The 14,874-nt window shown below is 44.5% G+C and overlaps 1 protein-coding gene across 1 annotated transcript in view; it reads left to right on the top strand.

Moving 5' to 3' along the window:
- Positions 1 to 10,815, top strand: part of SFRP1 (secreted frizzled related protein 1) — a 46,287-nt gene extending 35,472 nt beyond the window's left edge. Inside the window, exon 3 of the mRNA XM_077152568.1 lies at positions 7,274 to 10,815. Coding sequence (XP_077008683.1) covers positions 7,274 to 7,596 — 323 coding nt within the window. The 3' untranslated portion in view covers positions 7,597 to 10,815. The remainder of the gene's footprint in view (positions 1 to 7,273) is intronic.
- The last annotated feature ends 4,059 nt before the right edge of the window (positions 10,816 to 14,874 follow it).

Here is a 14,874-nt window from a genome sequence, read left to right as displayed (position 1 = left end):
TATTTTAGCTGCTTTTTGTGATATCTTAAAATATGGAATAAATTTAAAAACATGCTTTGATTTTGATTTTTTATTTTTAGACATTATATGTTGATTCTTTTGTGGAAGATAAAGATTTAGCCCTCTTATGCTATCTCCCCACTTTCTCTCTCTCTCTCTCTGTTCTTTCCAATATAATTATATACCACACTTTTGGTTAAATTAATTTCAGTGTTTAATTTATTTTGATGATATAAATATGATTTACTGCCAAGCCATGTAGTGTACAGCATTTTTAAATCCTTTTTTGTTTTATCTTGAGATAGTAATTACCTCATGCCTAGTTATTTATGCTCCCTTTATGAATCCAGCCCCAAATTCTTCTGGCAGATCAACTAATGTGGTCATATACAGCAGGTCAGCTGCTTGAATGCGAGCTCCGCCTTTTCCAGTCTGGGCTGGTTGACCTCCAAGACTGCCACACAGCTGTCCTGGAACCACCATTGTAGAATGTCCTTGATCTTCATCGTAGGCTGGATCTTTGGTTTCTTGAATCCTATGTGTCTGTCTTTCCTGTTTACTTACGTATTTTTGTGGAGCACATCTTCAAGTAGTGTCCTAAGGAAAGATACATGGGAGATACTTTTTTATGGAAAAACTTCTGAATATCTGAAGATGTCTTAATTCTACTCTTACACGTGTCGGGCTTGCTATAAAATTTGGGAATTTTAAAAGCATAGCTCCATGATTGTCCAACTTCTAGTTTGGCTGTTTTTAATGCCATTTTGATGTCTGCTCCTTTGTATTAGATATATTGTCCCTTTTGCACTGGAAGATTTTGAAAATTCTTTTTATCCTTGGCATTTCTAAATGTTATGATCATTGAGTTGGATACTGTTTAACCTCAGAACTCATGTTCTTCATTTCAGAAAAAACTTCTTGTGTGGTTTATTTTTATTTTCTCCCATTGTTTTTTTTTGTTTGTTTTGTTCTTTCTATAATGCTTTTTATTCAGATGTTGAAAATCTTGGATTGATCCTCTATTTTATCCTTTTTCCTTCTAATTTTCTTCTCTTTGTCAGTTTATTCACTTTTCCAGGAAATCTCTTCAGCATTATCTTAAAGTGCTACTGTTGAACACTTTGTTTCTGCTCTTATTCTTTAAATTTCCAAGTACTCTTTCATGTTCCCTGTTCCTTTTCATAGCTCTCTGTTTTTGTTTCATGACTACAATGTCATATCTAAGATTATTAATTATCATTTTTAAAAAGTTTTCTTATGTTTCCTGAATTGTCTGTTTCCTCTGAGTTCCCTGTTCTGTTCATTTTGGATGTTTTGATCTCTGTTCACATTTAGAGTTTTTCTTTCAATGCTTGCCAGTCCTCAGCTATCTGTTACCACTTAAGAGTAAAACACCAAAAGTCCAATTGGAAGCTCTTTGTTTGTATGTGTGGCTTGTAGGTTGTTGGGTCTCATTTTAGAATTTTGTTGGGGGGAACCTGGCTTTTCTTTTGGGCTACTAGTTTCCTTAGAGAGAAACCTTTTAATCCTCTGACTGGGGTGTATGATACAAATTCAGCTATCAGTGTTCTGAGAGCTGCAAGTCTTGCTGTTTACTCTGCAAACTTTCACTTAACCTACTGCTGTGGGTGCAGCACTCCCTCATCACCATGCCCTTGACCATGTGTGGTGTACCTGAGCCCACAGTCTCTCTGGGTCAAAGTCTGTGTAGAGGACAAACCTCTTGGCTGTTGCTGGAGTTGGGGAGGGACAGTCATTTGGCTTCATGGTCCAGGGCAGGGGATATACAGACTTTAGACTAGTTCCTATATTTAATATAACCTCTGTAATAGAAGTCAGAAGCCCCCAGTGGATCCAGTTCATGAGCATTTCTGGGTTCTGCAGTGCAGTGTGGATCAGCTGGCTTCTTACTGGCATCCTGATCTGTGAACAGCTAGGTTTCAGCTTTTCTTTCCCTATAAAGCCAGGTTCCACTATCCATTTGCTTTCTCTTATACAAAATGTTGTTGATAGGGTCTTGTTTTCCTTACCATTTTCTTGCATGTGTTTATAACTTAAAAAAAACTCTAATTTTAAACTGAGTTTAGGAAGGAGTGGAAATGATCATGTGTGTTCAATCCAATATGTGTGTATAGAAGTGCCCACCTGTAACTCTGCACAGACTCTCCAGGAGCTTGGTGGCTCTCGGTGTGGCACACCTTTTCTTTTCACTTCCCTGCTACTCTCCCTTTTCACTCTATGGAACTCCCTCTCACCCCTTCATGTCCTGACTTTCCAGAGCCCATCAGGGACCCGTTCACTGCCACGCCAGGTTGTCTATTCTCAGATGTCCTTCTGAAACCCCGGCAGCGCTTGGGATGGATGAGATGCTTTCCTTCTGTGGTTATCGTGACATTGGGCTGGCCCAGTTTCCCATCTGTGCCTCTGATGACTTTTGTCATAACTCCCCTTTCTCTCACTCCCTGGAAGGTGCTCTCTGGACTCCCATTCTCTTCTTTTCTCTGTGCTTTATCCCTTCACACCCTTCATTTGAGCTGTTATCTGTAATCGGATGACTCACAGATGTGATCTTTCGCTCAGGCCGTTTCCCACCTTTCCCATCATCCCTCTTAGGTTCTTGCAGCTCCCGCACGTTGCTGGTTGTGTGAATGACGGGCACGTGGAAGTGGCTGCCTCACGGCCAAATGTGAGGTCGAGGTGATTGGCGGATTTACCAGAGAATCCCTCTTCCAGGAGGAAGAGATCGATTTGAAGAAAGTGTGAGTTTAGAATGGTGTGATGAATCTCCTCATCTCCTCTGAATATTGCTAAGCCTTGTGGGGATACTCCTGAGGAAGTCTTATTTCTGAGCAAAACATAGGGTTTGGACGACTGAAAGTGGACTGAGACTTTAAAGATGTACTTGAATGGAAGACTGCCGAGGAAGACCCAGACAGCGCCTAATTACAGCTGCAAGTTTAGAACTTGAAACATTTCTAGACCTCTACAGGTAGGTGTCCTACCTGTGGAGAACAAATAAAATAAAAAGAAGGAAGGTGTCCTACCTGTGGAGAACAAATAAAATAAAAAGAAGGAAGTAGCTTTTTGCCTGTGTGCTTGTTTCAGGTCAAGGTCTGGTTATTACAGATACTGAGCCCAGGGCCTTAGATAGGAGGGGTCATTTTGTGCCCCAGGGTGAGCAGGGCATTAGATGAGGGAGGAGGGGTGCTGGGGGAGGGGAGGGTGTCCCCTGAGGATGAACTTTGCTGGCTCCCCAGCCCTGCCCAGCTCCGGATGGTCATACAGGCGGGCCGACAGACTGCACTCCACACGGTGCAGATGAGAACCGGAGACCCAGGGAGTTCAAAACCAGATTCTGTGGTCACACGGTTCGAACCCACGATCCCAAACTCCGTCCAGCACACCAGCTGTCTCCCCAGCTGCCGCCGCCTCCCCAGGCTTCTCCTCCCTGCGCACCGCCACCATTTGCATTGCAAACTGGGAACCCAGCCCCAGCCCGTGGGTGGAATCCCTTGGGTCCAGTCACTGCCAGCACAGTGGGGAGGAAGGCTGGGGAGGGGAGCGGAGGTGGGGGCGGGGGGATAGGGTGATCAATCCAGCCTGCTTCTGAGCCGGCACCCATCCCTGCCCCAGCAGCCTCTGGATGTGGTGGTCGGGGGGTTTGCACACACGTCCTACAAGGCACAGGGAAATCAACCTCGGATAGCTAATCGCCTATCCAAACATTGCTGGAAATCTGCATCCCTAAAATAAACCCTTGAAAGATGGAAAGATGTTAGTAATTTCTGGCCATATGTGCCTCCCCCTCCTCTATGCTCCCCACCTCAAAAAAGAAAGTGAGCCAAATGGCAAGAAATAAAGTCTAATGCGTAACACATTTCCATCATCTGATTTTCCCCCTTTCCCTCTCCTGCTCCCCCCACCCATGTAAACTAAATTCCTTTACACGGTCATGGCAAAGGAACATTAATTTTTGATTTGACTTGTGATTAAAAGCAACACAATCAAAAGAGTGAAATAGTTTCCACTGAAGCAATATCATCCTAAGTGGAGTCACGGTATAGTAGGAAAGAGCAGGGACTTTGGGGTTAGAGATGGGTTCGAATCCTGATGCTGTCTTTTAGAAACTGTGGCTTTGGGCTGCAGTTACTGAACTTGAATCCTTGTTGACTGTAATAAGAAAATAGTGATGCCTCCCTAATATGGTTGCCGTGAGCATTGAACACACAGCCACACACAGAGCACCTTTTCCAGTGTGCCATGTGCTGGGTACTCAGTAAAGGATGGCACGCCTCTCTGCAGAACAGAGGGGGCCCACATGTCAGTTGGTGCATGAATGAGTCTTTCCTGGTCCTGAATGTAAGTGATCACCCCTACAGCAACCCTTGGTTCCAAGCCTTAGACTTGGGGAAGTAGCTTGTAACTTATCCAACATCCTAGGGCCATGTTTTAGAGGAGCTTGTGAAAAGAACAGAATTGCTCTTACTTTCTAGTGTCCATGCAGTGCTCTTCACAGCCTTTCTTTGGAAAGTGGTTTCTTCCAGCCCCACTCATTCTGTGTTTTGCAGAGGCATTGCAGAGGCAGAGATGGAGATGACTTTGCCTGGGTTTGGGTCCTCCTCTTGCAGGACCCTTACTCAACCCCCCAAGGAGAACTTTTCTCATTCAGTGAGCCACAGGCCAGAACAGGTAAAGTTATTTCTTGAGTGGGCCCCCAGATACAGGGTTAGTAAAGCCACCAGTAGAAGCTGAACTAGGCATGGGTCTGTTTGGGGGTGTCTGGGTGAGGCCTTGGAAGGAGGTTCTGTGCCGTTCCTTACTTGCTGAGCTCTGGCCTCCTGGCCCCCACCACGCTCTCTCCGTAGCAAGGGTGAGAGTCAAGCGTCATCAGAAATCCTGGGAAGTAGCTGGTTGAGGATGGAGGGAGAGGCTTCCTGATGGAGGACACAGCACTGGCACATCTTTGCTGGCTAGATTTTCTGTCGAATCTCACCCTAAAGTAAGGATGGCACCAGAATGGCCTTTTTTCTAACCAGGAGGGACTCTTTCACCATTTCATAAGTAAAGTAATTTTGAAATTTCGTTGAAGCTGGGAAGAAGGACCAAGCTTCTCCCCTTATTTTCTTGGCCAATTTAATCAGTTTGGGGTTCATTATAAAGAATTTTGGAGCCATAGTTTTCTACTGTGGGAAAATCTCACTGGGAGAAGGTGTTGAAGAAAAGAACTCATTGGGTACCAGTACTTGACTCACCCATGTGTGCCAGGAAGCCTGGGGCACCCAGAGAGGCCAGTGTTAATTGCTAGCTATGGAATTCAGCTCATTGGTGTCAGACATTGACCCTTCTGCCACCCTGAGGGTTGAGACATTTCTCAGGGGTTGCCAGGCTTAGGGTATTAGATGGACCTTGAGTTAAGTAGGCTTCTGGATCTGGAACTCTTTTCATAAGAAAAAGAAAGCAGTGGGAGACTGTTTAATTTACTGGCTTTGACACATTCATTAAAGATTTCTTCCTAGCATTTTTTTTCCTCCTTCTTGTTCCTTGGGTTAGCCAAGGGCGTGTTTTTCTAATTGACTAAATATTAAGCAATAAAGCTTTCACAAATCCACTTTTTCCTTTTCCAGAATTGTCTTTTTGAATGAGGAGGAACTCTTCCACCATTGCATAACTGAAGTCATTTTGAAATTTAGATGATGCTGGGAAGAGGTTCTGAGCTTGTCTCATTTATTTTCTTGGTCAAGTTCATCAGTTTGGGGTTCATGATAGGGAATTTTGGAAACATATTGCCAGTATGAACAGAAAGGTGATTAAAAGTACACGTTCAGACATGGGTTTAAGTTTAGGATTTGTAATTTGATAAATGTAACCTCTTAAGCCTCAGTTTTCTCATCTGTTGGACAGGAAAAAAATCATATCTTCCTCATGGAGTAGTTGGGATTAAGCGAGAAAATGCATGTAAAATCCTTAGCATACTTTCTGACATGCCACATGCCTTGGAATTGCTAGCTATTGTTGTTTAGTTCAGATACAAGGTTTTCTTCATGGAGTGTGTGGGTGGAAGCTTTGAGTTATTCAAAAGAGGGGGCTTGGGAATTTGAATGCGGAGGAATTCCAGAGGATATATCGATTATCTGATGACTCTCATCTCAGAAATGTATCTCTAAACTCCTTTGGAACTATCTAGGACTGGTCAGTCTTAGCGGGGAGTTGTTGAAAAGAGCCTCCATGCCAGAGACCGTATCGGTGACACCCTGTGCTTGGTGCTTTCACGGCTTCCAGGGTGCCTCCACATTGATTTTTCATCATCAGTAGACCTCCTCTACCATCACTAAGGTATTTGGTCCACAGGTTAAAAATAATGTTAATTCAGGATCTGTAGAGACAAAAGGTAGGAAAAGACAAAGAAAGAAGGCAGAGCTGGTGGAGGGGCTGGTTTTTCCTTTCTGGCGGCGTTTGTGCTGGGGAACAGGAGCCCAGCTACCCTATTAGATTCTTAGCCGAGATTATCGCCACGATGTATCTATTAGGACTTAACTGCGATTCTCTCTACTCCATCAGGAAGTCATGGTGGAGTTGCGTTCTATGTGGGTCTACTCATTGGGTTGAAAGAACATCAGCAATTCCTGCCGTTAAAACAGCTGTCTTAGAGGTGCAGCTTAGGAACCCTGGTTGCTCCAGTGCTGATGTTGGACTCCAGTGTTCTTTAAACCCAAGCATGACAATTTGAAGCACTCTTTCACTTTCCCTCGCCAAGTGCGCACACAGAGACTGTTTATGCCTTGTTTATGAGACTCAGCTGTCAGGGATTTTAGGCTCTTCCGATGTTGAGAAACTCAACAAATAACTTTTCTCTTTGAAAAGAAATGAAGAATTTATTTCTTTGACTGCTGAAATCTATAGCTTTAGATTATATGGAATATACAATCCCCTTCTCTTGAAGCATTGCATGTTATTCTGAGTCACTGAATTAAAAAAAAGAAATATCTGGTTTTGAAATTTATTTGAGAATCTCATGTCACCCTGTGGCAATTATTGAAGATACCGTTAGACGCCACACAACTAGGGGGCAGACTCAGTAGCGTAAGGAGTAAGTGAGACCTTACTTTTTATTTATTCAACGACCTCTGGGGTTCTTCTACTTGCTGTTTGCCTTTCATTTGCACCGTCCTCTTCAGCCAGAAGCCTGGGTTATTGTTTTCGATGAAAAGCTGTCTTCTAACGTGCTTTCCTTCCTCTTTCTCTCCTTCTCTCCTCCCTGCCCCAACATCTGTAGCACTGAGGATGAAAATAAAAGAAGTGAAAAAAGAAAACGGGGACAAAAAGATTGTTCCCAAGAAGAAAAAGCCTCTGAAGTTGGGGCCCATCAAGAAGAAGGAACTGAAGAAGCTTGTCCTGTACCTGAAGAACGGGGCCGACTGCCCTTGTCACCAGCTGGACAACCTCAGCCACCATTTTCTCATCATGGGGCGGAAAGTAAAGAGCCAGTACTTGCTGACCGCCATCCACAAGTGGGACAAGAAAAACAAGGAATTCAAAAACTTCATGAAGAAAATGAAAAACCACGAATGCCCTACTTTTCAGTCGGTCTTTAAGTGATTCCCGTGGGCCTGGGTTGGGGAGGGAGCCCGTGGGTTGGGGTGCGGGGTGGGGGAAGAGCGGGACAGCCCTGGACCCGCTGTGATTCACACATCGCTCCTTCCGTTGATAGTGGACGTTGTAGCCCAGCTGGTTTTGTTCTTGCCGCATCCGCACCCCCTCCCCTCCATAGCCAGGCTCCAGATCCCCACGTAGCTGAGACTTAAAGCTGCACGTTCAGGAAAGGAAAGGACCATTTAGATTTAGGAAGCCACCTGTGAAGGTTGACAGTGCGCAGCCGCTCGCCGCTGTGCAAAAAGAGGTGCAAAACCATTTCAAACAGAGACACAGCCACCAAAAAGGAAAAGTGTTGACAGGAAGAAGAGGGGGTTAGGCACAAAGTGAGAGATGGCACAAAAACCGGGCTCTGTAACCTTCTTGGTGTTGTTACAAATGGCTTTTGGATCTATCAGGCAATCTCTAGCTTTGGGACTAGCAAAACCTAGCTCTTGGTAGAGTGCGTTCCTTCAGTTAGAGTAATTTCTCTTTCTGCCCGTTTTAGACAGGAACAGACACAATCCACTTGTACAGCGTAAGCTCAATTCCAGACGTAATAGATGCGGGGAAGAAACGCTCAAGTACAGTATATCATAGAGAAAAGAGAGAAACTAGAAAATCACCTGCTCTTCTGTCGGTCTTTCCAAGTCATTTTCTTTTGCTCTGAATCAGCCCTTCCCAGATGCCATGTAGGTGGCAGTTAGTTACCTGGGGCCTCTGCATGAGCCCACCTCTAGATAAACGGAGGGATGGCACTGCCTGCATTTGGGTAAAGAAAGGAAAACACAATGGGCACCCAAACCACGGCATCCCAGAGAGAGCATGATCTTCAGACTGAGAGGGCAATGGTTAGTGGTTTTTCAAAAAAAACGTATTTAAAGAAGAATTAAAAAAAAAAAGTGTTAGAAAAGCCCAGCAAGTTGCTAGTCAGGTTGAATTGTGAAGATCTTAGCGTTCTAACTTCATCTGCTTGTGCATCTCACGTTTTTTGAAAGGACAAAAGCGCCACTTACTTTCCAAGTAAGTTTGTTTGAAGGGTGTACTGAGAGCAAAGGCTCCTGACGTGGGCGAGGCTGCTTTCTGTAAGAGTGGGTCTCTCAGTTGGCATTGTTGGTGAGACATGGGTTTCCCTGGTAGCAGAGGAGAGTGATTTCCCCTCCTGAATAAGATTTTGTCTGTCTTCTCCATTGCCCCGGCCTCCAGCACGGTAATCACAGCCCACGTTGCTTCCAGTTCTTTTCTTTCCTATGACGAAATGTCTTCCTTTAAACTTGATTGCCTGTAGATCAAAGAAAATCAAGCCACCTTGTCTGTCCCCCTGCACTTTTTTTCTTTCTTCATTTCTGCAGAGGGAAAGTTGAGCCACGTGTCTGAGGAGAAAGGCAGAACATCCCTGCAGTTTTTCTCAAGAACCCTAAGATATTTCTTAAAGCCCTAGTGGTTTAATAAGTGATGTACATAAACCCTTTCACCTAAAACAACTTTACCTTACTCAGTTTATAAGAGGTAATTCTAAAAATAAATGTTACGTTCTTCCCCAAAGCCTGATTCTTAATTCTCTGCCACACCTTGAGGACATCAGCGATTGTATCTTTTGGCGAATGTTTATAGCTCAATCTGGATGCTGCAGGAAGGAGGGGAAGTGTCGCCCCAGGGACTCCGGCCTGACAGAGACAGCGGAAGATTCTGTTAACTTCGGAAGACTCCAGTCTAAAAATCAGCCTGCCAAATTAGTTACCTGTATGAGGGTTATGCTAGTTTAATTAACCTTTCACAATTAGTGATGCCATCATTTTAACACTTTTTTTTTTTTTTGGTTGTTTTTCTCTGACCTTTGATCATAAAGTGTTGGGGGACTTCAGTGATTTGCTTATAATTTCAGATGATTTTTTTTAAGCGTATGTATGTTAGTTAATTAGAAATATTCTACTTTCCTGTTGTTTAACTAAAATTGAGAGCAATTTCATGAGTGCATGGATCTAGATCTTAGTTTCCATTGATGAACGCAGGAGTTCAGTGCTTTCGTGTATCTGCTTGTTTTGACAAAGTGCATCATGAGACAGAGCCCTCCTTCCAAGGCTCTATTAGATGGTTCCATTTGAGGTGTTGGCAGTTACAGCAGAGAAAAAATTACAGAATAGGTGTTCACAGTATGCAGTTTTCTAATGGGAATTCTCAGAAAGAAAGCACCATTTAAAAAAAGAGTTAAAAATAAATTGGAAATGTAAATGGCGGCTGCAGGTTTTACCCCAACCTCAGAGTCCCTGGGCCTGGAGTTTCACTGTTTCCTTTATGAAAACATTAGCTGTACACCAGCCGTGTCATCATCACATCAGCAATTTCAGGGTATAAAGGGAGGCTTTGGGTCAAAAGCTGCATTTTTATCATAAATCTTTGTTTTTCTTAACGGAGCTTCTTTAGCGAAACCAATGCAGGCTCATTGGCTTGGTCATTCCAGCTTCCAAAAGAGGAGGCCGGTGTGTGGTTTGCTAATTATTGCTAGTGCAAAGATCATGTTTGCAAAAGTTTAAAATAATCGTTCTGGGTAGAATTGTGTCAGGTAATTGGCAACACTCCACTAAATCTTGAAGAATATTTGTGGTTATCTTAGAAGACAGAATGTGAGGTACAAATGCCAAGAACACTTTATTTAAAAAATATCCGGTGTCGCACTTTTCTTGGTCACCATGGATGTATACTGGGTTCTCCCCAAGGCAGAAACCAATCAGAGCTCAAGGTTGCATTTGAATCTGTAAATTAGAGAAATCCCATTTCCCAAACCTGGAATATGTTTTTCTCATCAGACTCCAAACAGTGGTTGCTCTGTTGTAACTCTGTAGACCTGGTGGTCTCGGACAAAGAGGCACCTTCCCTGGAAGGGTATACTGGCCAACCCGACCTGTCACCAGCAGATACATAAGACAAAGCCAGAGTTCCCTTTTCCTCTAGTTCCTTCGTGGAGCACTCCTCCTTTAGTGTCTAAATCTTTTAAGAAATCTTGGAATACTGTGAAAATGTTTTACATTCCATTTCATTTGTGTTGTGTGTATGTTTTTTTTAAAACTGCATTTACCAGATGTTTTGATGTTATCACTTATGTTAATAGTAATTCCCGTATGTGTTCATTGTATTTTCATGCTTTTCCTGCCATGTATCAATATTCACTTGACTAAAATCACTCAATTAATCAATGATAATGTGAGTTGTGACTCTTTTCCCCCGATCCTACACCCTCTTACACTATGCACGTAGCCCTATCTTGAGTTTTCTTTAATGATGCTTCTGGCCCTAGATTAATGGCTTTCAAATGGTGTCTGGGCAAGTGGGTGGGCTGAAGGAGCACTGGGAGGTACCGCAAGCTACCCCCTCTCCCCCCGTCCCATATCTGCTCCAAGGCATAACTTCCAAAAATGTTTCTCTGGCTGTGTGTGTTTCAGATCATAGAGAAGGCTAAATACTTGCCCTATAAGAATGCATTTTTAGGCCCTGCCTCAGTGTCTTCTCCATGTTGCTGGTTTCAGATGCTTCTTCCCCTCCAGCCCAACTCAGTGTAAAATTACCAACTCAAATGTTTAAATCTCAAATGTAGAGACCTTAGAGAATACCACATCCACCCTTTGATTTACAGATGAAGAAGCTGTGCCATAGCATGGCCAGGATTTCCCAACTCGTTTGGGGCCCCCAGGTCACTGGCATTGATGCAACCAGGACCCAGGGCTCACGAATCCAGGTGTGTAGACACAAGGTCCCAAGTACCTGATGAGCTTTCCCTTGGAGCCAAAGCCCAAACTGTTTCATATTTCCTCCTTGCCTAAGGGATTCTTCAGTGTGGCATTTAATTCTGTAAGCAATTACAGTGATAACAGTTGTCGTAATTCCCTTATTAATAAGGCATCTCGAAGCCTCAGACATCTGGCATTTTTTATGCAGAAGAGAGTAAATATTCCTGAGTCACCCCAGATCACACCCAAGCACAGAGCCACCATTTCTTGGCTATAGTATGAAGATTTATAAAAATTCCGTTGAAGTCATGCTCTAACATAGAAAGCTCTTCACACACTAGAGTACCTGACTAGTAAAATAATGATATATTCTAGCACAGCCAATGAAAACGTAGGCTTTTCCTTTCAGTTATCCTGTGGTTAATAAGAAAGAAAATCTTTTATTAGACTGGGGGGTAGATGTCATTGGCACCCCACCAAAACCCTTTCCCACCCCATGACCTAATTCCCTATTGCTGTTTTGACTTTTTTTAAGTAACAAATTAGCAAAAGAATGATGCAGTGTATATGAAGGCATCTCAGCTCCAGCTGCTGCAGTTACTCTGGGGTTTGGGGTGCCCCGGGGAGTCCGGGCTGCTTGAGCCTTATGCCTGAGAGATGCAGCAGCACCACAGAATGCCCCTTCAGGGAATTATACGGGCACCCCCCTATCCAGGAGCTGTCCAAGAAGAGAGAACATGATGTAATCCAAGTTTAGATGGTCTTACTTCCAAGACCATCACCCCACATTGGCCATCAATTCACTTTTGCGCTCCAGAAAGCAAATCTGTACCAGTCATTCAATAATAATCAAAGGCAATAGCATTGTTCTTAAATTCTAGTCTGTGTAAGAATCACCCTGGGAGCTGGGTAGCATGCAGTGTCCTGGCTTCCACCTCGGAAAATCCTGATTAGGAAAGTTTGCCTTGGGGCTCTGGAATCTGAACTTTGAACCCCACTAGTTTTTTTTGAATGCCACGGTCCACTGGCTCTTACACTATGGATCACTCTAATAGGATCTGTACGGTTGGGGGTGGGAGGCAGGAGATTAGCTTGGTCTCTCCCTTTCCCCTAACGTCTCCCAACCCACATACACATACACTTCATAGCCCTTTCTGAAGTTCTGTGAATTATCACTAGGTGTAAGCTAATAGAGGTTAGTTAGATACCCAGGTGAACAACCCTGTTTCCTTTAAAGCTGGGTGCATCTGGCTCTTCAAAGAGTGTTCTCAAGCTTTAATATGCACAGGAGTCACCTGGTGAATGTGTGAACATGCAGCTTCTGATGGGGTGGCTCTGGGGAGGGGCCGGAGGTGAGCCCCGTGTGAGCACTGAGGGTCTAGGAAGATGAGGGAGAAGGCTGCTCCTTGCTTCCTATGGAGATGACACCTTTTCTGGGATCTGCATATAGAGCTCATCTCCTAGGGATTCAAAATATTAACCGTGCTTTGGGGTGAAAAGAAAATCAAATGGTGGGAGAGGCACTGCTACAACCCAAAGCTGAAGGCTAGTCCTTTGAATCCACTCTTTAGACTTCACTTGGGTCCCAGACTTTAGGGGTTGATTGTTTTTCCTTGGACTCCACTTATTTAGGAAACACCTAGATCTCTTCCTACTTTTGGTTTCTTCCTCCACAGTTTATGAGCAATCTACATGGTAATCTTTAGCAAGCTTCCCCTACCCCCAGACCCCGGCCCTACTAGAGATCACTGGAGTTCACCAACTGGTGGGGAAGCCAGTTGCTGTTTCCTCAGACGTTTTTACCTTGATGGCTCAAGTCAAACCGGAATTTGACAACAGAATGGGGCTTTTCATGCTCCATTTGTTCACGTCTGTGCAGTTTCAAACTCAAGGGGTGGGAGGGGCCAGAAAGGGGCGGGGGAATTGAAATCTTGGAGGAGAAATCCCAATTCTTTGATAAATTGAAGACGGCCTTCTGAGCATGGCTGAGTTACTGGGGAGCAGGTGTTGGGAATTTCTGTCAGCAAAGGCCGAGGAAGGCTGCTTTGTGTAGGTTTGGAGAAGATGGGTACCAGAACATGCTCCAAAGAGGAGCAGAATGCTCCCGTGTCCTTATACATCTGCAGACTATTTAGATAAGAAGGAGCTGTGCTTAATCATGGAGAGAGTTGTTTGCTTAAATAAAGGGAGGGAAAGTTGCATGCATGTGTGTTTCAGGAGAGAAAGAGGAGGTAGGAGGAAGGAGAAGGGAGAAGGGATCCGGCAATTCTCCACAGTTGAAACCCCATCAAGTGGTTTTAATTAGGATGACCTTCCAATCACCTGAGCACCACCACTGGTGAATGAGGGATGAAGGATTTGGAATTCTTAGAGTGTCATCCTTGGGATTTCAGCTAAGACCTGCTGGGGGCATCTGTAACCTTCAAGGAAAATCTTACTTTCCCCATTCCCAGAGCCCAGGGCTATAAGACTGGGCACCCTTAGGAAGCCTGTTTACTGGCTGGCCAAGGCTCCTCTCAAGTTCCTTGGGTGTCAGGCTTAAAGATAAATAAAGCAATCAAAATCCAGAACTGTATATTAGATTTCCTAAAAGAAGGAAAAAAAGGATTTAGAAAAGAGGAGAAATGCTTTGTGCATGAACCTCTCTGTTGTACTTTTTAATGATTCAGTATCCACTGTCTCTATTTGTACCTGGGTGTGGATTAGTGGGGGGCAGGGGTCTTAGTTTCTATTCTCGCTGCCTATTCCTCTGGAGAACTTATGAAGACCTGGGTAATTTTGTCTCGTTATCTTGAAGATTAAGACCACAATCTGAAAGAATAAAGAGGTTGAATACCCAAACCCGGCTGCCCATTTCACACTGCGGCCCAAGGACAGCCAGGGTGGGGTCCACAGAATTAAGTGGATTCCTCTGGGGTCAGCCCCTTCCCAAAGCTGGCAGCTGAGGTCACTGGGAATCTATATTTGGCTGACTATCCTGGCAGGTTACTAAGTGATCTCTCGCAGCAGTTCATCCCTCTGGCAGAGCAAAGCGGGCCCTGATCTGGGCCAGGCTTTGGGCAGGCCTCAAGGCCCCAGCAGAGGAGAAAGAGGAGAAGGATGCGTCCAGCAGTGGGCCAGAGAAACGCCAAGCGTCAGCCTGCAAACTGCAGTTATTGGCAGCACGGACCTGGCTCACCCTGTCCCCTGTTGCCAACCCTGCTGTGCATACACTCTGAGTCTTCTCATAATTCTCTCCAACTGCTGCCTTATTTTTTGATGCCCCTTCCCTGCAGTGCCAGGACCGACAGCTCGTTATGACGTTGAGGCTGGAGCCCCCCACGGGTGAGGGAGGCTTCCCACGATGTCGACCAGGCAGGTGCAGCTCAGATGCACCCCAGGTCCGAGAGACCTGTGTTTACACTTAACTGGGTGGAGTGGAAGAATTCACCGTTAAAGCCTTAGCAACTGGCTCGATTGTGCCGTGAATCTCGATGGAGTAAAAGGAGAGTTGGTATGTGCCCGGCAGTGTGGCTCTTAG

The sequence above is a fragment of the Tamandua tetradactyla genome, chromosome 3 (assembly GCF_023851605.1).
Source record: "Tamandua tetradactyla isolate mTamTet1 chromosome 3, mTamTet1.pri, whole genome shotgun sequence".
Taxonomy (NCBI): domain Eukaryota; kingdom Metazoa; phylum Chordata; class Mammalia; order Pilosa; family Myrmecophagidae; genus Tamandua; species Tamandua tetradactyla.
The sequence above is the reverse complement of the archived record's forward strand: the minus strand, read 5'-3'. Positions and strand labels throughout refer to the sequence as shown.